Genomic DNA, 22,648 nt, shown 5'->3' with positions numbered 1-22,648 from the left:
AAAGTGAGGAACAAAAGCCAGGCTGCAGAAAGTGGAGCCCAATCACTGTTTTCTCTTTATTTTAATTCACAGGAAATTTAAATACAATTCTAGGTGGAACTTTTAATATTTTTTAATTATTATTTTTTAAAAAGCATTTAAGTCAGTTCCCTTTGGCTTTCCTTGCAACCTTGCCAAACTCCTTCCATTCCGAACTCCCATCCTGGCAGGGACTCTTCTCTCCAATTCGCAGCTAGGGAAGACTAAGTAAACAAAAAGCTGTTCAGTTGCTGGGCTTGACAGCCGACAGGCCACACCTCAGAACTCGGGCGGAAAACCTAACGCCAGGAAGCAACGCCCTCTAGCGCAGCGGGAACACCCTTCACCCCGGTCTCCGCCCTCTTCTGGCGAAGGCAGCCAGGAGGCGGGGCTAGGGGCGCGAACAAGGACGGCCACATTTTCCAGGTCTCCTAGTACCACCCCGGACGCTAAAGACCGACGCACAAATTTGGAAGGTACCATTCTTTTGATTTGATGACATTATCTAAATTTGAGATATTCTTGGGAATATATACGTAGAAACTACCTTCCCAGACCATTTTACATTTCTTTTCTATAGTAGTGGCAAATGTGAGATATATAAGTGGAAATTTGAGGCAAATCTTTCTGTTTCCCTTCAACTTCGGGCCTTTACTACTTGGGCTCGCTCATACGTCACTTCCGAAGATCGTGCTCTTAAAAAGACCGAAAACAAGCGTGGGTCTGGCAGAGACATTTTGTGGGCAGGTTTTGCAGGAATGGGTCGCAGGAGAGCGCCGGAGGCTAGGTCCCTCGGCCGGGCTCTCATCCGCCAGCAAGTTCAGCGGAGCCGTAGCCACCGTCACACCGACTCCTGGGTAAGACAAACTTTGTCATCTTTCCTAACCTTTCTGTCTAGTTATGAGAGTCTGAATGCTGCGAAGTTTGGGGTCAGAGGTCACAGAGAAACTTTCCAGAGGAAATGATGCCAAAATAAAGTTTCGAAGGATGAGTACAGTCGTTTCCCGGTAACCGCGAGGGATCGGTTCCAGGACCCCCGCGAATACCAAAATGCGCGGTAACCGCCAGGGATCGGTTCCAGGAACCCCGCGAATACCAAAATGCGCAGATGCTCAAGTCGCTTGGAGTCGACCGGGCAGATAAGCAAGCCCTCCTAGTAAGGCGCAGGGCCCAGAGGTAGAGGCTAGTGTGGTGAAGAGGTTGGAGTGAGATCTTGAATGCCAAGGTAAAAGTTTGGTGTTTGCCCTAGAAGTATTTGGAAGTTTCTGCACAGGAAAGACACAAAACCACTTACTTCTTTTTGTATTAATTTGTTCAAAAATTTTTTTTTGTTTTGTTTGTGGGGTTTTTTGTTTGTTTTGTGGGTTTTTGTTTGTTTTGTTTTGTTTTTAGGTAGGGAGGAAATTAGGTTTATTTACTTACCTAGTTATTTTAATGGAGCCACTGGGGATTGAACCCAAGACCTCATGCGTACAAAGCACCTAGTCTAACCACTGAGCATACCCTCCCCCTGTTCAAAGAACTGACCCTCCCAGAGCCGCTGGTTGGTACCAGAAGTACAGAATAACTCAAATTCCTGCTTCATCCTCTTTATTCCCTTGTGGTTTCACTCAAAGATGAACAACTTATCTCCAAAGTGTGGTGGCCCTAATATTCCCTGAATCTACGAACTATCATGGTTTTAGGATCCTTAAAAAACGGATGAAGTAGTTTGACTTGTGTTTGTCATTTTGACATTCATTCCCCCACATATTTGAGAACTCACTAAGTTCTCAGTAAGAATCTGTGCAAAGTCAAAGGTGTCTCCAGTTATCCGTGTGCACATCACATCACCTAACTTCCATCTATGTAATCTGCAGAGTAAGTAGGATACAGAGCTCATCCATATTCATCAGATCAAAGTTACTCTGGACATTGGGTTGCCAGTAATTTTAATTGATTTTGAAGCAACTTTTTATTAACGGACCCTTTTGGAAGTAGTGGGAAAATTTTGATTATGAATTCTAAATAACAATGCTTCTAATCTTTGTTCTGATTTTTGCTGATTCTGTGACCTTGGGCAAACCATCTAGCCTTTTAACCTTTTTTTTTTTTTTAATTTATTTGTATCTGTTCAGAGCGTATAGTTTAGGATGGTGTTTATCTTATCAAGACAGTGGGTTGTGTCTAGAATTCAGTTAAGTAGGTCGCAAATAGTCAGGTTTTAACCCAACAGAGTAGAATTCAAGAAAATACCAGTGTATTGCAGGTAATAAGGTAACTTTATTTCAGGATTCTTTGGTTTCTATTTTTACTATACTGAATGGTATACAGTTGTGTCACTAAGTATATCAGCACTTGGGTTACTGTGTGAAATGTATTTCTTACTGTGGGTCTCCATCAAAAAAAATTTGACTAACAGTGGCTGCTAGGACCAGAATATATGGATTCAAATTCTCCCCTCTACCACTTACTAGCTTGCAACTATAGACAAGTAATTATATCTAGTTTAAGCTTGTTTTGTCATCTTTAAAATAGAGATGTAATAAAATTTATCTCAAAAGATTTTGAAAATTAAATGAGATAGCAATTGAAGAGTGCCTATCATGAGGTAAGAAAGTGCTCATTTAAATGTCAACTATTATTAGTATTGTCTCTAAAGAGGCTCGCACCACCCTCAAGACCACAGAATAGTTCCTTGGGAGTTTAGAGTTTGTTTGAATGTCAGGAGCAGAAGACAGCAGCTGTGTTACCACCCTGTGTTTTATTCATAGCTGCACACGAGTGAACTCAATGATGGCTATGATTGGGGTCGTCTTAACCTTCAGTCAGTGACTGAACAGAGCTCCCTTGATGACTTCCTTGCAACTGCAGAACTTGCAGGAACAGAGTTTGTAGCAGGTGAGTTGTTAATTGCAGAACGCATAGGATGCACTTCTGTCTTTGCTGACTAGATACAAATAGGTCTACTTGGGAGTGTTTTGCGGATCCTGCTAAACTTATAAATGACCCATCTTTAACCCAGAGGTGGGTCTCCCAGGATCAGTGCGGGAAGGTCCAGTCGACCTCATCTGTGAGGTACAGAATGTGCCACAGTTTTAAAATTCAGCTCTAAAAAAACAGCAGATTATACATCATCATATCAAGTTCAAGAAACTCAGTGTCTCATAAGGAAAGAGACTAGTCAACATTATGGTGAATAATACCAGCATTTTTCAGAAAACGTTTTCTGAGGACCATTGTTAAAAGCAAAATCCTGGGCCCGCTGCCGTTACTTAGGCAATTCGAATTGTGCTTTAAAGTACTTGTTAACACGTGACAGTGAATTTTCCCATACATACAATTCGTTTTAGTCACTGCTTTCCCTTGTCCTTTTTGTATGTGTCCTCTAAGCACTTAGAAAACTGCTTGGCACAGAAATAGCATTATAAACTATGATTTCCGTTGCTCTTCGATTATTGTTATTACGTTGTTCAGCAAATTCATTGATTTGTTCAAAATGCTTCTGTTGAGTTCTAGCTACTCTCAGGTATTGTACTGACTACTGAAAGTGTGGTGTTGCATAAGACAAGTTTGTTTCTGCAAAATTGTGTTTTAGGTGCTATAAAAGAAGCCTAGCAGAGAATGGGGTCACAAAAGATGTAGTTAGTATTTGTTTCTATCTGAAGGAAAACGAGGGCAGGGTGTGGGGACAAGCTGTGATGACAGACACTGGGAAGGTGGGCAAGGGCCAGATCCTGGAGAGAATGCAGGCTTTAAAGGAGTCTTTAGAGGGGTGTAAGCAAGTCTAACATTTTTTGAAAGATCTCTGATGTATTTTGAGGAAGAAGGACCGGTTAGGAGACTATTGCTTTAGTCCAGCAAGAGAATTAGGCCAGAACTGAAATAGTAGTAGAAGAATGGAGAAAGGAACAGCATGAAGGTTGTTAGGGAGCTCGAAGTAACCAGACTTTATGGAGGAGGAGGAGTAAGTGAAGAAGCCTGCGGAGTGTCTTTTTGTATGCTTATGCTTGTGAGATGGTTGGTGGGTGGGGACCCCTGACTGGCTTCTGGATGGAAGTTGGGCTTCAGACCAGTGTAGGCATAATTAGAAGGTTGGAACTTTCAGCCCCACCCCTGGGGAGGGCAGATGGGCTGGAAATGAAATTAATTACTAATGGCCAATGACTTGCTCAGTCATGCCTACGTAATGAAATCTCCATAAGGCTTTCAAAAATCCATTAAAATTCCTCATTGAAATTAATTTCATACCTTTTTTCCCTTTCCTTTAATACTGTAGAGTTGACAGAATTTTGTCTCAATTCTCTATGGCCTTCAGATAGCGCTTGTCTCCTGGACACACAGGGACAGAGATTTCTTAACCTGGAGGCTACAAGTTTCAGCTGTCTGTGAACCCCTGAGATTGCAGGCAGAATTGTACGCTTGTGTGTGAATGTGTATACACAGTGCATTTTTGGATGGTATGATGGTCCATGGGTTTTAAATAGGTTCTCATATGGGTCTCTGACCTTACAAAGGAGTGCAAAATAATGAGAAATACGAAGTGTTCACTGGAAACTCTTTACTTTTCAAAGATAGGACAGGCAGTCCTCATTCCTTATGTTCAACAAACAAGAGGAAAGTGTGATATTTGATACAATAAAAAATACATTTATATTTGGTCTTCATCTCTGGTTCCTTGATACAAGAGCTTCTAAAGCCCTTGTAATTTCTTGAGTGATGGGGGTGAGATGAGTGTCTTTTGTTATTCATAATGAGCCATCTTCAACTTCACCTGAGTTTATGCTGATGAGGTGACTTGTGGGCCCCGGGGTAATTTCTACATGATTAGAGGGTTCAGATTTTCAGAAACCCCTCTAATAACCCTTGGGAATGGGACATGTCCTGGAGATTGAACTAATCACCAATGGCCAATGATTTAATAAAAACCCACTCAGAGATTTGGCATCTGAAGTAGGGCAGGACAGAATTGAATTGTAGGACACCCAGTTGGTATCTGGAGAGTTGGAGAGCTATTGGCATGGGTTTTCCCACGTTTGGTGTGAGGACCGTTGGTTGGTGGTAAAACAGTTAGGAGACAGGTGGCTTCGTTACTGTGTGATTACCTCCAGCAGCACTCCTACCCAGCGCTACTGAAATGAGAACGAGGATGGCTAGACAGTTGGCTCTGCCTAAGGTTAGAGATTTGAGAGTGGATGCAGCAGGTTAAGGAATTTGATGTTTGATCAGAGAGGGATGGCATGGATGTACCATGTTGTTTTAGCCATAGAGGGAAAGAGGTGAAGCTCCGAGCTGGGTGGTGGAGTGGGAGAAGAGGAAAGAATCCAGGGGCTTAGGCATTTATAGTGGCTGGACAAAGCAAAGTGGGAACACTGGCTGGGAGATCACCATTGGGAGGAGAAATTAATGTGAAAGACTTACCGGGTATGGACTAAAGTGTGTGTATTCTGACTGTTGGTTGAGGATGACATGAATGAGAATGCTGACTGGATTGACTGTACTCTAGGTGACTGGACTGTGCAGTCTTGGTGGTCTGATGAGGGTACAGACTGCTATCTTTGCTTAAAGGCCAAGAGGAACATTGCTGAAGATGTCCTGTTATCCTTGAATAAGACCTCCCCTTGGCATTTTGGAAAGAAGCTTAGCTGGCTTCTCAGGGGGCATCACCTGCCAGGAGACTGAAGGTGGCTGTGAGGGGTGAGAGAGGCCTGGAGCAACTTGGGGGGCTAGAGCCCTGGAGAAGAGGTCTCTGTAGTTTGTACATAGCCTAGGTGCTTTTTTGTATTCCTTTGAATTCTTACACAGCATTAATCACGGGTGTTCGTCATAAACAGCTTATATAAATTGTAGCCGTGTGGTGGTTCACCAGTTCTGACTGGAGTGAGTCTCCTTGCTGAGTATTTGCTTCCCCACTCACTCCCACTGGCTTGCAGTTATTCTCCGTATGTAAAATGAGGAGATCGGTTGTAATGAATGTTTACATTCCCTTCCCACTCCTGTTGTTTCTGCCTCCACGAAATGCGTTCAGCGTGTGGAGTTTTATAAAATCATTACTTGAAAAAGTGGTTGACCTTTGGAAAGTTTTAGTAAAGATCTTTTCTTGTATTCTCTCTCTCTTTTTTTTTTTTTTGGTAGAACACTTCTTTTGGAAATTATAATTTATTTAAGGCTAGGAGAATCTATCTAAATCAGGAAAGTTTAAATTCTGATTTAGGTGCTCAGTTAGTTTCCTAAGTAATAACCAGCATTCACCATCTGTATTGCCTCTTAAGTAACAGTACTTTTTTTTTTTCCTTCTATAAAATAGAGAAGCTTAATATTAAGTTTGTGCCTCCTGAGGCTAGAACTGGACTACTGTCTTTTGAGGAAAATGAGAGAATTAAGAAACTCCATGAAGAAAACAAACAGTTCTTGTGTATACCAAGGAGGTGAGTTGAACAAGAATTTGGGACATTACAAGGCATAACAAGGTGACTAAGTATAAGATTTTTTGTTTGGTGTTCACTTTTTTCTACTTTCTTTTCCCAGCTGTCATTATTAAATCCAAATCTCCTGATGTATTTTGGTAACTCATGTGGAATTTTTTTCCTTTATGATTCAGACCAAAGTGGGACCAAAATACTAGCCCAGAAGAACTCAAACAGGCAGAGAAAGATAGCTTTCTAGAATGGAGACGTCAGCTTGCCCGGTGAGTGTTAGTCCACGTGAAGATTGCCTTGAAATTCTCAGTTAGGCATTTTGGTGTGCTCACAATGCTATTTACATTTTTTAATGAATTTTTAAAAAATTTTTGGGAGGAAGGAGGCAATTCTTTTTTGTTTCTGTTTTTGTTTTTTAATGGAGGTACTGGGGATCAAACCCAGGACCTCGTTTGTCACTGAGCTATACTCTCCCCTCAGAATGCACCTTATTAGTGTGTTTGACTTTGTGCAATCACAAAGAGAGAAAGGTGGTTGGTTTGTTGGGTTTTTTGTTTGTTTGTTTTAGGGATTTGGGGGGGTGGATAATTAGGTTTATTTATTTATATATACATTTATTTTTAACGGAGGCACTGGGGATTGAACCCAGGACCTTGTGTGCGCTAAGCATGGTACTCTACCACTGAGCTATACCCTCCCCGCATTTTGAAGGCTTCTTTTAAAAGGGAAGTGGTAGATTTCACTTTATAAATGCAAACTGGTGTGTGTGCACACAGCATTGCTGGGTGCATATGCGTCCTTGCACAAAGATGGTGAATTGATTGCTCCATTCCTGGCCTTTTCTCCTTTTCATAGCCATTCATCACCCTGGAGTTGATCACTTAGCTTCTAGAGCATTCTTCCAGGAAGAGATGTTTGGGAGAAATGTTACTTTGTGTGATAGATAAACTTCTGGAATTTAAAAAGCTCAAGTATAAAATCTGAATTTGATTTGCATATTGGCTCAGCAGAAAGCATATAAAAAATTATTTGACAGTTAATATTTGTATACTTATTGTTTAATGCAATGAATTTGGGTGTTTACACTACTTGAAACCTACTGTTACAATCTGGTAGAGGTATAAATTTCTCTTTATAAAACCAGGTTGGAAGAGGAACAAAAGCTGATACTGACTCCATTTGAGAGGAATTTGGACTTTTGGCGCCAGCTCTGGAGGGTGATTGAGAGAAGGTAGGTTACCGGTTTCTTTTTGTGTAAGGACAGTGTTGTGTTGTTACATTAGCTTTGGATGTTGTATGTGTTCATGGGTCCAGGGAGGGGTTGGGGGCACAAGATCAAGTTACGTAAAGGGCTGCTGAGAATTATTGTAAAAACTGGAAATATGATAACATATTTCTTTTAAAATACAGGGGTTTTTGTTATGAGATAAACACATTGATAAGCTTATGAGAATGGTGACTATTTTCTGTAAGATGAGTTCTGAAGCACCTATAGTTATTTCAGCAATTGTATATGAATTCCTGTTGGTAATGGGGAAAATATGGTGTGAAAAAGGGTAGGTGTCTGCCTGCAGAGAGCAAATATGTGATGCCAGGAGGCAAAGCAAAGCACCAAGCACCAGGGACACACAGATGAAACGCAATTCTTACACTCAGGTGACTCAGTGCTTAGTAAAATACAAAGTGGAGTGTGGTTCCTGCTGTGTTACAGATAGGAAGGTGATGGGCCCAGTCAGACTCAGCGAGGAAGAGCGGTTAATAGGATTGGGGGAAAGTAAGGAGTGATTTGTCTTAATTGGGCTTTGAAAAGGAAAATGACCTGGATAAGCTGAGAATGGGAGATAACGTTGATGAATCAGCTTTCTCCAGTGTCACCTTTGGCTGGGGTGTGGTTGCCTGGCGGCATGGAACAGGGGAGGGAACCTCCTGGCTCCCTTTTCAGAAGGATGTCAGTCCTATACCTCACTCTTGCCTCCAAAGCTAGATCTGATGCTTCTAATCCTGAGCTCTCTCTCGGAGCTCTGGGGCACGAACAGGCTTGTTTCTCATTGGGCTGACATTTCTTAGTTGTTCCTTCTTTCTCCCTGTCCTGATGAGTTCCAGCCTTTACTTTCATTTTTTATAGGTTTTGAGAGGAAACAAGAGTAATCATATGTGTTCTTCCAATGTTTTATAGGATGGTCCTTCCTTTGCTTTTTATGCCTCTAATTTGTCTAGAGTGAGCCTGTACTTGAAACTTCTAGCTTCAACTGGATTACAGCATTACTTGCTCTGTTATTTCTATTATGTGAAATTTCTCTATTTTTATGGGGGAGAACATGTTTCTGACTCGAATACAGTTTATATCACATGGAAGTGGATCTGAGTTACATAGAAATATCAGTAAAGTGACTACTGCCATGTCTTTTAACAGGAAATATTTATTGATATGTTCTGTACAGCAGATGTCCCCTGTTTGGTAACAGACTAGCTACGCCATCTGCCTCTTTAATTTCAAGAGTAGTTATCAGAAAAGATTTGATGTGTAACATGTCATTGAAATGCAGGGAGCTGCCAAGGCACTGAGGGAGGAACGCTGTGTTCCAGTAAAATATGGCACTTCCATTGTACAGCCTCGACCCTTCCCTGTACATAGTTAGCTCTTTGCTCTGCATCCTAATTCAGCACACGAAGCAAGCTGTCTTACACGTGTCTTCTTTTCCTTCTGGTGTTTCTAACCAATTCTTCTCTCTGTGTGTTTGGTAGGGAGCCATAATGTCTGTGGACCTTGTAGTTTTAGTTCGTTAGGCTTTGTCCCTTTTTCTGCAGTCATTTTTGTATTTACTGTTAAATCCTCACAGTTTGAAAGTGGTAGATATTAAAGGAGGAAATACCAGGACCCACTTAACTAGAGAACCTAAAAGCAATTTGTTGTAAATTAGCAAGTCTGTGAGTTCCTTTGAATCACAAGATTATGCTGGAGATTAAATTATTCTAAAGGAAAATGCATGTTGTCAAATGCCCTGCGCTAAATGGTAACCTTGGTTTAATACATTTCCTTGGCGTTCAGCATAGTTGCATAGGACTTACCTTGGGAAGAGCTAACAGATACCAGTTCGGGGTAGACTGCTGTAAGGTAGCGGTACGCCTGCAGCTTACTTCCCTCCAGTGGCAGTCACAGCTGGCCCTTAAAGCATCTTTCCTAACTGCAGGGGCTGAAGGAAGAGAGGGAGAAGTGGAGTATTTATTCTCACAGTGCTGCTGTGTACTCACTACATTCGTGAGGGATTCGTGTGGCTTGCTCTGCCAGCCACAGAAAGTTTTCCTATTGCTACATCTTACTTATGATGGAAGCACTTGGACTCATCCTTCCTGCTTCATTGTGGCAACTTAAGTTGATATTTTGCTGTTTTGTATTTTTGCCATTCAAACACATTCTTGGAACTAGTGGATGATAATTTGCTAGATGTATGCTTTCTCTTGTCAGCCCCAGGTTTAAGTGAGTTACAGCTGTCAGCAGGTGATCCATTAGGGGTTTTTTGAGGCCTTACTTAACATAGGTATAGACTAGGTACTGAATACACACATAGACCTCACCTTGGATTAAAGTATTTGGAATACTCTGTCAGCTCTCCAAGAGAGTTTACTAGAAGATCCAGTTAAGGGTTTTAGCAGCAAAACATCATCAGTCTCTCTAGGCCACGTTAAGAGTAGGGAAATGTTATGATTATGAGCGTGGCCTTGGGTCCAGGGTGCTTGAGTTCCCATTCCCACTGCGTCACCTAGTAGCTGGTGACCTTGAACAAGCCAGTTACCTGTTCTAAGCTTCAGTTTCTTCATATGTAAGCTGGGGATGAATGTACCTTAAAAAGTTAAGTATGTCAGTGCTTAAAATATGGGAGGTGTTTACTACTGTTATCACATGGCCACTGTTTGCTTCCACTTCCCAGTAATTGGAGTATCTCATTTACTTTTCAGTGATATCGTGGTCCAGATAGTAGATGCTCGAAATCCGCTCCTGTTTAGATGTGAGGATTTGGTAAGTAAGATGTGACAAGACTGAAACCTAACGTCCTGAGGGCAGCAGCGGGAGGAATGCGTCCCTCATGGCAGTGACTCTAGCAGGCACACTGGACCTCCTCTGGCTTTGCTTAATCAGGCCTCCTGCCTCTCCCAAGGGCAGGAGCTTTTCTCTTCTCAAACAATGGTTTCCATCTGCAGGAAGGCACAGACACATGAACTTTTCTTGCTTTTCGTTTAGAAGCCACTCCATTAATAGACATTTACCAGTGTTTCTCATATTTTAAGAGACGCTGGTCGAAATAGCATTTTGCTTACTTAGCATATTCCTGGTCCCTTCACTTCTTATCCATTCCGTGAAATTTTTTCTTCTCACCCCTTAGTTATTATTTTCTGCAGTATTTTACAAATGAATTAAGTTTATAAAGCACCCCAGGGGTAGTGATTATGAGGTGTGAGGATCCCATGAAATAATGTAATACAGGCTTTCAATTAATAAGACACTACACACATGAAGCATTCCTATTTCTGTTTGAGGGCCATGGTAGAAATAATACTGATAATTTTTAAATCCACTGGTGAATAACAAAAATCTTAATGGGGAAACTCTTATTAATTGAGTTTTCATACTTCTGGTGGGTTTCCTAACGGAGAGCTATACTTGAGAATTAATTTAATTACTGAGTCTCGTTTTTCTTTTAGACTTCAAAAATCTCTTTTACATTAAAGATTAGATTATTATCGGATATCATCACTTGGCTGAAAAATAGTCCCTGCTGGCCGATAACTCTGTTAGTTATGCAATTCCTTAACTTTGTTTAAAAGAAACAATTCGACATCATGGAAGAGAGGAGCTACATAATTTAAAGAAGTTTTAAGAACCTGTTATATTTCAACAGGGCAGGAAAGCGTTTGCTTTTACCCTTCCCAGTTTTTCATGTGAAGAATACTTCTAAGCGTATGTGACCTAACTTCTTTTCAAAGCTTGCTGACGGGATCTGTAGAATGTACCATGATTACAAATCTTTAGGAATGATTTAGAGCTGGGGGCAGTAAAACTTTTGGTGGTAGCTGGGGGCCTTCAGTTTATTTAGCCTAATTTTTACCTGTTTGGAGAGGCCTTTCCAAATATCTTTGTCTTGCCCAGGAATGTTACGTGAAAACAATGGACGAGGACAAGGAGAATGTGATTCTGATAAATAAGGCAGACTTGCTGACTGCTGAGCAGCGGGGTACCTGGGCCACGTTCTTTGAAAAGGAGAACGTCAAGGTCATTTTCTGGTCTGCTTTGGCTGAAGCCATTCACCTGATTGGTGACACCAAGGTAACCTGGGAGACTTTTTCAGGCTGGGTTTTAAGAAGGAGGATTTCAGTTTCTGATAAGTGTGCTTTTGTTTGTTTGTTTTTACTTATTGTTGACTTGTGGTGTTTTGTTTGTTTTTTCCCAAGTGCTGTGATGGGAGAAGGACCTATAGAACTCCCTGTGGTTGTCAAATAGTCTGCCATCCCCAGGGCTCTGTTACACGCCAGTATTAGCTCTAATTTCTAATTTCTTTTAAATTTTAGATGGAAAGTTTTATAGCAGATTTCATAATGACCTTATAATTGCTTTTAAGAGAAATCAGAACAGAAAGTCAGATACAACTGAATGTAGTAACTTCTCTGGACTTGATTAGAATCTCTTTTGACTTTGTTTTGAAAACAAAGAAATGAAGTAATCCTTAATTAAGATACATATATACCGTGTTATTTTCTATGTCTTTAAACCAGATTTTACAGAAACATTTTGGGGGTTATTTTCTAGTAGAAATCATTGATAACCAACTGTGAAAAGAAATTCAGAATAGAATCTTAGAATGGGAAGAGACATACAGTACTGTCTTGTCCTGTCCACTTTTTTTTCCTTTTCTATTTATCAACCATTTGCTGACTAGTTAGTGTGCTGAGCTAGGTGCTGTGAATACAACACCCTCCCTTTGGTGAGCTCACAGGTTAGTGAACTCTAATTCTGTAATGGAATTCTTTTCTCTGCCTCCCTGGCAAACAGTCCCATAATCTCTCTGTGACTGCTTTAAATGGCAGAGACCAGGTGTCTCATTCCTTCTGTCTCCGAGATCAGAGAGTTCTTTGGGGGAGGATGTATCTCAGTGGTAGAGTGCATGCTTAGCACGCGTGAGGTCCTGGGTTCCATTGCCAGTACCTCCATTAGAATAAATAAATGAACCTAATGACCTCCCCTTGCAAAAATATTTTTTTAAAAAATTAGAAAAAGAATAAAAAGAAAGTTCTTCAGTCTGGTGAAGCTAAGTCAGCTTCCCTAACTTTGCTCTAAGGCGTCTTCCTTTGTCCCCGTGTTCTCTGTTCTGCAGAAGGTACATTTTCTGCTTTCCTGTTGCTCATAGACATGATCTCCCGAGCACTCATTGTCCTGAGGGCCTGTCTGCGCATCTCAGGATAACACCTAAAAAGGGTGGCAGCTGATGGGGTGCATTATTCCAGGTGTGGTTTGCCCAGGACATGTACAGAAGGACTCTTATTTCTTGTCATCAAGATACTCCCAGCATTTTTGTTAATTCACCCCCTTTCAAAGGAGCTTATGCTTTTGGCTCATTGAACCCATGAACAACCACCTCCCTCCAATATTTAAAAGAAAAGACTTACTAAGCAGATCTCATCCCATCTTTACATGTGGACAAAGTTTTCCATTTTGTCTTTAGCTCTGCTTAGGACAGTACTGTTCCTCTTAAATATTAGTGATTTGGGAACAAGGTATGGTTCATTTTGGGTGTATTATCTGCTTTTCTCTTCTTCTAGCTTTGAAACATCTGCAGATTTCCTGTTTCTTTGTCCATATATTCTTTCCAGTCATTGAAAACGTTGAATAGATTAGGATCGAGGATAGAGCTTTGTGATCTTTTGTGGATTTACTAAGGGCTCAGTACCAAGCATTTCAGTGTGACGAATCCAGATACATTTGAAAGGATATAACAGTAACTATTCTGTTACTACTGTTGTTAATAAAGCTAACCCACAGAAAACTTGTTCTCTGCAGGCACCGCTTTCTGAGCACTTCCTTTGTTTTCTTCATTTAGTTTTCTCAGCAGCAGGTATAAGTGCTTATATCCTCAGCCAGTCTGGCTTCATCATTTGTCCTTTTCACCATTGTTTCACGTCTCTCCTGGAAGTCAGTGTCTTGCTGAAGTTTTTGAATATTTATCACTCTGTCGCTCAGCCCTGAGGCACCAGCTTGGTAGCGCAGTCAATCAGAAATGAAACAAGGATTCGTTTCCACATCTGTGGTATTCCCTGAACTGTCAACCAAGCAGTAGATTCCAGCGGGAAATGGGACTTGTTTGCATGATCTGTTCTCAGGGAACCCTTGTTGCCTCATGTTGCTGACTGTCTTCTTTTTCAGGCTCACCAGCTAACTTGTGGAATTGTTTCTCTATCAGATTCTGGGTTAACTGTGTGGTTTATGGAAGATATTCTTTCTTCCTTTTTCAAAGTTGAACCCCATTTATTCCTCCCAAGTCTTCTGAAATCTCTGTTACACATGATTTCCTAAATCATACCAGCTACTATTGTGATGTCGTATCTGTCATCTCATCTGTCACTTGAGTATCAAACATGAACTTGTTAAAAGAAGTTTGACAGTCACTGTTTCTCACCTATCTGAAGTTTGGTTCTTCCTCTACAATTGTGTGACATTTCTTATTTTAAAAAATAGGACACTTTTTTGAGTTGAGTACCTTAGTTTTCTCTTGGCCATCTGTTGAATTGCATCGTGTTTCCCAAAGATTGACTTTTCTGTTCTTTCTATTTTTGACAAAACTACTACAAATCCTTTTGTTGCCTTTGGCTTTTGTCCTGAAGCTAAACTGTGTCCAGCCTTCGTTCTCCTAATACACATCCCCGTTCAGTTCACATTCCTGGGTTCTGCCTCTTCCATATTTTTAAATGATACAGAAGAGCACACAGTGACTTCTTTACATTTGTTGCTCATTTATCATAGAAATTGCTTCTAATTCCATGTTTGTTTTCGAGTTGCCAAGCATGATAATGAAATTCTCTCTCTCTTCCCTGACATTTTAAGAAAAATACCTCCTTCCTAAAATGTAGGATTCCTGTTCAGCTGAGTTCCTCCTGTCCTCTTCTGTGGTGGCTACTCACTCTAACATTAGATTATTTGGAAATGATCCAAGGTTTGTATCACTTATAAATCCAAACCAGTTAACCCTTGTTGATACGAATTGGTGATACTGTAAATTGCCTAATTTCTACTTTGTTATCAGTACGAATTCAGAAGGATTGACACACCATGATTTTTACCTTTCTCTTCCCGAAGGAAATTGTTGGTTGGTGAACAGATTCCACACACGGAGTTGAGTTTTGTTGCTCTCAGTTTTCGCACACAGGGACCTGTGCTCCACGGTGCTGTGATTTATTAAAGGCAGTTGTAAAAGAATAGCAGTTTCCTTAACTATGCAAACCACTGTCTTTAAAGCTGCAAATATAAAATGAAGCTCACATTACAAATTATACCCTTCTTGCTTTGTGCAGAGAAGAAAATGTTAAATGTTCTACTGTTAATGAGAACTGTTGTGTTTTACTGTACAGCCTATTGCAAAATAACGTACCGTCAAGGAATTCAGCTTGGCACAGGCTTTTTGAAACCCTTGCTTTCTTTTAATGGATAGAAGAGTTATCTGTTAGAAAATACATGTTATTTGTGCAAAGTTCAAATAATATAAAAATGTATAAAATGAAGGTCCACCACTCCAGAGGGCATCACTGTTGATAGTTTGGTTGTGTCCTTGGGCTTATGTGATCTCCTCCCTCTGTTCACCTTTTCCATTCTCCTTCATAGCTTTTCTTGCCCTCTGTTCGTCTCAGATAACCAGCTCTGAGTGTTTTCACCAGAGTGAAGAGTGCAGTTGTTAACACGCTTCTGGACTTTTGTGATTTCTGTTATTTCATCAGGACGAAGTAAACGGAGACACTGGAGAAGCCATCACAGCTGAGTCTGAAAACTCCAGTTGCGACGAGGCTGAAATTCCACATGATGAGACTGAACATCTCCAAGGCAGGGGTTCTGTCTCACTCAGTGAAGTTGCCAGCAGTGATGAAGAGGACAGTGTGTATGAGGACTGTCGCGAGGAGGAGGAAGATTGGCAGACGTGTTCGGAAGAGGGCAGCAACCCCGATGAGGAGGCCTGTGGCCAGAACTGGAATGAAAGTTGGACTGTGGATTCTGAGGCTCAAGGAAGGAAGACCCTGCAGAAGAGGCAAATACACAATTTTAGCCACCTGGTGTCAAAGCGGGAATTATTGGAGATCTTTAAGCAGCTACACTCTGGAAAGAAGGTGAAGGAGGGACAACTTACTGTTGGACTGGTAAGATGAACTATGTCGTAGAATTGTTACATGAGGGTCTTTATCCCCCATCCCTTGGTAGCCACACTGGAACCTGAGACCAGTCAGGCTCTGGCATCACAGGGGACATGGAGGGCCTCCTGTTACGCACGAGCAGAGCCCAGCTCCAAGAGTGACCTTTCTCAAGGCTCATACTGGTCACACCCTTGTTTATATTCATAATCCTCTGCAGTCTCCTTCCGGTTCAGCCCTACCTATCACGTGACTTACCAGAGCTACTAGAATGAGAGGGCTTTTAAGGCTGTCCTCAGACTTCGGGTCCGATGTTCTTACCTTTGGATAGGCTTTTTAGATGAGGTCGGCTTTTGGCATCCTGTGATCCTTGCCAACTTACGCTGTAAACATTCCTCTGACTCTCTTCTAGGTGGGCTACCCGAATGTTGGTAAGAGTTCAACAATCAACACCATCATGGGCAACAAGAAAGTATCTGTGTCTGCCACACCTGGTCACACCAAGCACTTCCAGGTACTTCTGCAGCACCGGCCTCGTATTTCCTTCTCAGTCAGGTCCCCCCTCTGGGTATTTCCTGAAGTTCTTTGCCTCTTGTGTGCTGCTCTTCTTTCCCTTCCTGTGCCGTATGCCCAGCATGCACCTCTTCCTGTCTTTCAGACTCTCTATGTGGAACCTGGCCTCTGCTTATGTGACTGCCCAGGCCTGGTGATGCCGTCCTTCGTCTCTACCAAAGCCGAGATGATCTGCAGTGGAATCCTCCCGATTGACCAGATGAGAGACCACGTCCCACCTGTATCACTAATATCCTTGGTGCTGTGCTGATTTATTCTTACTTGTATAGCGGGGCTTGAGAAAACCTGAGTAATTAGACAGGGGAGGAAAAAAAGATCACTCCTTGCATAGTTATAAGGATTAGAAACAAAGACTGTGTGCTTCCTCTGCGAATTAGGATCATGTCAGAAATCTGCGGTGTGTGCATAGAGACAGGTGTGTCCTCTTTAAGGTCTATTTCAGAGATAATATTTTAAAAAGATTCATTTGGAAGTGATTATTGGTGCATAAGGCTTTGTTTTAAATTAAATGAGTAATTTTACTTTTCTGGAGAGGTGGAAAAATTTTGTCACAGAAGTGCTGAAAGACCGTGTTTTAAAAAGCATGTGTCAGACACCATGGGGAGGAGGGGGTCAGTTCAGAGGAATGGGTTCCTTGACCAGCTTACGTTTGCCAGAATATTCCGAGACATGTTTTAGAAGCTACCTATGGCATCGACATCATAAAGCCGAGAGAGGATGAAGATCCCCATCGACCTCCCACGTCAGAAGAACTGTTGACAGCTTATGGATGTGAGTTGTGACTTATTTTAAAACATGAACAAAAAATAACAGTATACTTACTGAGAGAAATACTCTGCAGAGATACAAATTCAAAACTTTTCCTTAGCAATTGTCATGTCATCTTCCAGGGCTGATATTTTTGTTGTCCTGTTGGTCTTGCCCACAAAGTGGCCTCCAGGTAGCTGACGTGATGGTGCTTTCAGGGTCCAACAGTAAAGGCAGCCAACTGCTACCCAAGTGATGTTTTACTTCAGTGTTAAGTACTTTTGAGAGTTAGAGCAGGAGATTCTCTCTGTCCCTTGCCTCTTCCCCAGGTCTGCCCATTCCTAACCTTCATCCCAGGAATCAGTGCTGAGAGAGACACATCTTCCCAGGCTCTCCTGGTCTCAGGCCCTTTCCTGTAGGAAGCCTAGCTGTGGGCAGTGATGAAAACTCCTACAGGGATCACAGGGTCTGTCCGGTTTCTAAAGAGAAAGCCCTTAGGACACTGACTGCTTTGATGGTACCCAAGTGTAGGCACGAGGGTTCTGCTCTGAGGCTATGTTGGCCTTTTCTGAAGTCTTTTTCCCTTAAAGGAAGAAAGGGGTTGTTCGGAAGAAAATGAATATACGTACCAGAGTGGGACAGGAGAGTTACAAGGGGGAATCAGAAGGGATAGGTGTCAGAGATTGGGGCAGAGCAGAGCTTGCTTCCCCTTCCAACAGTCCTGTGGGCCTTGTTTGACATTAAAATGAGGCCACAGCTCTCCCACCTGTTTTATCCCAATTCTACAGGGCAGTTATCTTTGCCTATCATTTGTCCAATTGATTGTGATTTACTTACTCTAAACACAAACTTTAAAGGTAATCTGGAAGTACTTGTATCTATCTAAAGAAATAGCGATGTTAACATTTCTATGCGTGTGTGGCTTGCCTTTAAAGAAGGTGCCCCCAGCTTGGAGGTCAGGTTGTTTGAGCATTTACTTCCAGAGAAAGCTTATTTGATATAAGCTTATTTGAAGAGGACAAATATTAAGCACTTACGGTAACACTTGCTATAGTCACAAAATCATAGGACAAGAAGAGGCCTTAAAGATTACCCCACATCTCATCCCCCTTTTCTTAAAACAAGTAACCTGAAGTCAGAGCACGAAATGACTTGCCCAGGGTGGTGCCTGGTCAGTGGCACAGCCTCAGTGAGAACCCAGATTTCCTAATCCAGACTTCTCCCCAGTGTGCTAGCCTGATGTATCACTGAATAAGAAAGCTTGCTCTATTGCTTTTGGTTTTGCCAATAATATTGACAACATAGCATTCTGCAAGTCGCCTCCTTGAATAAATGTTCAGGTTCAAGAGATGGGAGAGGTAACTGGAGTAGAGAAAGATGTGTCTGTCACAGCATGGTGCTAGGTGGCTGCCAAGAGCTCAGAGGTAACAATATAGTCTGTTCTTCTGGATTATCAGATGTTTTATCATGCTAACCAAAATATTTTCTACATTGTTAACTGATTTTTTATTTTAAGGTATTTAAGATAAGAATTAAGTATGCATAGTGTGGTCATAGAAAAGGCTAGATTTCCATCACCTCAGTTGTCGCTGTTGGGATGTCTTCCAACTTAGGTTTTGCAAAATTCTTTTCTCCTCACAGATATGCGAGGGTTCATGACCGCCCATGGACAGCCTGACCAGCCCCGATCTGCACGCTACATCCTGAAGGACTACGTCAGCGTAAGTGAACCCTGCTTCTCGTTGGCTCTTGACTAAGCGAGACTTCTTTCTCCCCTCTTAGAGTGTGTGTTTAGGTAACAGCAGCCTGCTGGGTTGTAAAGGAGGTATTTTCTTGGTGATCCTGTGTTATAACTGGGGGTATATTCTTGATCCAGGGGAGCCAGCAGCATATAAATCATGGAAGTGACTGACATACTATGAAAGAGATGAAGGTCTCTTGAACACCTGTCGTCAGTGAGCATGACACAGTTCTGTCTCCGGCTCTTCCATCTCCTGCAGCCCTTGTCTCTCTTGCCGCTGTGTCACAGTACTCCTTGTGGTGCAGCTGTTCACACGCCCGTTCCCAGCGCTTGTCCAGTAACAGGAATAGCAATAGCTGACATGTATGTACTCAGAGCTAGCCCTGCCAGGAATAGTTCTAAACGCTTTACATTTGTCATCTCATTAAAAATACGTAAGTCTATACGGTATTATTGTCCTATTGTAAATGAGGACGTGCTAAACTTTGGGTTTTCCTCATCAGTAAAACAATTAATGGTACCTATCTCATGAGATCATTATGGGAAATAAATGAGAACAATGTGTGTGGAGACATACACACATACCACTAAGCTCAGAGCCTGGCGCATAATTAGCCAGTAATTTTTATGTATTATTAAAATGCATAATAATACTTCTTGCCACAAATAAGCGTTACAGGGCCCTAGTAATAGCTGGTTGTGAAGATTTCACTTTATTCCCTCCTCTTCTCAGTATGTCATCAGTGGCGCTCTGGGAGCGTAAAAGAGCAGCCGTATCCTCTCTTTTTGAATTCAGGAAGGAAATAGTTAATAGAATATTCATATGGATAAAGTACTTACTCATTTACCATTTGTAAAGCTGTGGAGGATGGGGGAGATGAGTTACAAACCACCACAACGCTGAGAGTGTTTACGTTGGAACGAGGCAAACTTGCACCCAGTGAACAGCTGCCCCAGGCCCAGTGTCCCCATTAGTACAGTCACACTGTCCAGCTGTGTCCTGGCTTTTGTTTTGGAAAATATTCATCTTAAGTATAATCATATATGTGTACTGAAATAGACATTAAACAAGGTAGAACAGAGAAGTACCAGTTTCTTTCTAGTGTGGGGGCTGTGGGAAGAGCCAGGCTCTAGAACACTAAGGGTCAGCCTCAGGGTGTTAGTTAGGACTCTCAGTTGCAGTTTACCAAAACCCAACCCGGCTAGCTTAATCAAAAGGCAGAAAGTTCCGTCAGGGTGTGCCCAGCGGAGAGGCCTCCCCGGAGGGCTTTGATACAGATGGCCTTGAGGGTGCACTGTGATCACTTGGATTGTGTTTGCAGGGGAAGCTCCTGTACTGTCACCCTCCCCCTGGAAGAGATCCCATGACCTTTCAGCATCAGCACCAGCGACTCCTAGAGAACAAAGCAAATGGTGGTGAAATTAAAATGCAGCTGAGCGGAAATAAAAGAGCAAATCAGATTGAAAATGTAGTGGACAAAACTTTTTTCCATCGAGTAAGTTTTAAAGTTTTTCTTTAACTTCTGATCCAACACATTTTGTATAACAGCTTTATCCAAATATTCACATACCATAAAATCCACCCTTTTAAAAAGTACACAATTCAGTTTATGGTATATTCTCAGAGTTGTGTGACCATCACCACTGTCTAACTTTAGAATGTTTTTATCACTCCTAAAAGAAACCCTGTACCAGTTAGCATTCACACCCCATTCCCCCAGCCCCTGCCAACTACTGATCTACTTTCTCTGTAAATGGATTTGTCTCTTCTGGATGTTTCATATAAATGGAGTCGTACAATATGTGGTCCTTTGTGACTGGCTTCTTTAACAGCCTAAGGGCTTCAAGGTTCATCCGTGTATCAGTACTTTCTTTCTTTTTATTGCCAAGTAACAGTACATTGAGCGGCTATACCACGTTTATCCTTTTATCAGTTGATGGACATCTGGATTGTTTTTACTTTTTGTCTATTATGAATAATGCTGTTTTTGTATGGACATGTATTTCATTTCTCTTGGGTATATACTTAGGAGTGGGGTTGCTGGGTCATGTGGAAACTCTATGTTTAACAGTTGAGGTCCTGCCAAACTTTCCAAAGTGGCTACGTCATTTACATCCCCCCCAGCAATGGACGAAGGTCCTAATTTCTCCTCATCCTTGCCACACTACAGAAAGGAAGTAATATTTAAGCTGGACTTTGAGGAACAAATAAAAATGTGCCAGTTGGAGGAAGTGGTGAGGGCCAGATTTCCAGGCAGAAGGAGTAACATGATCAAAGGCAAAAAGATATGGGAGTGTAGGTTTTATCAGTAAAGAGCCCGTGCCGTAGGTGGCCTTGTGTGCCACGTGAGGGAATATGACCTTGATTCCCCAGGCTACAGGGGACCATCAAGATCTGTGAGGGCAGGACTGGAAGGATACATGACCAGAGAGCTCTGAGATGTTCTGCTATGAATGTGGATGCTGGATCCAAGGAGTCTTGCAGTGGTGCAGTGACAGCTGATGAACACCTAGGGTGGAGCAGTGCAGGTGGAGAGGAGGGGAAAGATGTACAAATTTCTAGGGGCTGGAATCCACAGAACTTACTGTGTATGTCAGATAAGGAAGACAGAGTGTGTACCATCTTGGAGGCTGGCCAGATTTTTATACCACTGCCAAGCAATAGAGAGTCAATTTCTAACTGGGTTGTGGCAGGTTGAACTTTGATAACAAGTTAGAGATTTCCCAAGAAGAGCTGATATTACGAATCTAGTCATAGATGGTGTTTGAAGCTCTGGGACTAACAGAGTTAAGGACAGAGAGACTAAACTGAAGACAAAACTCTGAGAAACTTACCATTTAAGGAATGGGGAGAGAAAGAGGACCAGTGAGAGATGGAAGTCCACTGTCTCGGAGTTCTCCATAGACAGCACTGTGCGTATCCTCTAAAGGAGACTGCTGACACTGCAAATAATTTCTCTTATTTCCTAGGAAAATGTGAGAGCTTTGACCAAAGGAGTCCAGGCTGTGATGGGCTACAAGCCTGGGAGTGGCCTGGTGACGGCAGCTACTGTGAGCTCTGAGAGAGGGCCTGGGAAGCCCTGGAAAAAACATGGCAACAGAAATAAAAAAGAGAAAAGTCGTAGACTCTACAAGCACCTGGATACGTGAACTTGGGCTGCAACAGAAATGGTATCTGCATTGTGCATCTGTGGTGCTGTAGGGGGGGCCTGCCCTGGGGACGCGCACCCACACCCAACAGCCAGTGTCGAGACCAAGGGCTCCTCGGAGGACCGGCTCTGACAGTCAGTCATCTCGGAGCCGCAGAAACCTGCTCCTCCAGAAGGCTGGACTTAAGATGAGGGAATGAATGGTGTATATTTACTTATGAAAACTTGTATGCAAATGCGTAGTCATTTGTAAATTGGGAGTTTTTTGAAAAGACATTAAAATTAAATTGTCACTTAATGGATTTTTTTTTTGGTTCTTGTAGATACATTGCTGTTTGGACATTTCACATTCTTTAAATGATTTTAATTTGCCAAAACGTGGCTGGGACTTCAGGTGGGTTTTTTGAGTGCGTTATTAGATTTGTGATTCTCAGCCTCACACACCTCACACACACCCAGCACACACCCCGGATATGGCAGAAGGCATATCGGATCTTGGAATAAGGGCTGGCATGGGTAATTTTTAAAAGCCACTGGAGACCGTGAGCCTCTATTGAAAATGATCGTCAGCTTCCCAAATGAGGATGCCTCAAAAAGGGAATTTCTATTTTCCCCTTTGCTTCTGCCCAGAATGTGTC

General features: G+C 42.0%; 1 protein-coding gene and 1 long non-coding RNA gene across 2 annotated transcripts; one reads left to right on the top strand and one right to left on the bottom strand.

Annotated features, from left to right (window-relative positions):
- Positions 1-716: 716 nt before the first annotated feature.
- LSG1 (large 60S subunit nuclear export GTPase 1) lies at positions 717-22,308 on the top strand. Its single transcript, XM_010994389.3, has 14 exons — positions 717-875; positions 2,772-2,898; positions 6,305-6,425; positions 6,599-6,685; positions 7,561-7,647; positions 10,374-10,434; positions 11,563-11,739; positions 15,396-15,809; positions 16,213-16,314; positions 16,459-16,602; positions 17,021-17,144; positions 18,762-18,841; positions 20,184-20,357; positions 21,832-22,308. The coding sequence occupies exons 1-14, from the start codon at positions 777-779 to the stop codon at positions 22,009-22,011; spliced, it is 1,977 nt and encodes a 658-aa protein (XP_010992691.1). The 5' UTR covers positions 717-776; the 3' UTR covers positions 22,012-22,308.
- LOC116153524 (uncharacterized) lies at positions 15,593-18,782 on the bottom strand. The gene is made up of 3 exons (XR_004137332.2): positions 17,196-18,782; positions 16,122-16,658; positions 15,593-15,689 (listed from the first exon to the last, which is right to left on the bottom strand). It is a non-coding gene; the product is annotated as an uncharacterized LOC116153524 (long non-coding RNA).
- Positions 22,309-22,648: the final 340 nt, after the last annotated feature.

The sequence above is a fragment of the Camelus dromedarius genome, chromosome 2 (genome assembly GCF_036321535.1).
Source record: "Camelus dromedarius isolate mCamDro1 chromosome 2, mCamDro1.pat, whole genome shotgun sequence".
Lineage (NCBI taxonomy): Eukaryota > Metazoa > Chordata > Mammalia > Artiodactyla > Camelidae > Camelus > Camelus dromedarius.
This window is presented reverse-complemented; position numbering and strand designations above follow the sequence as displayed.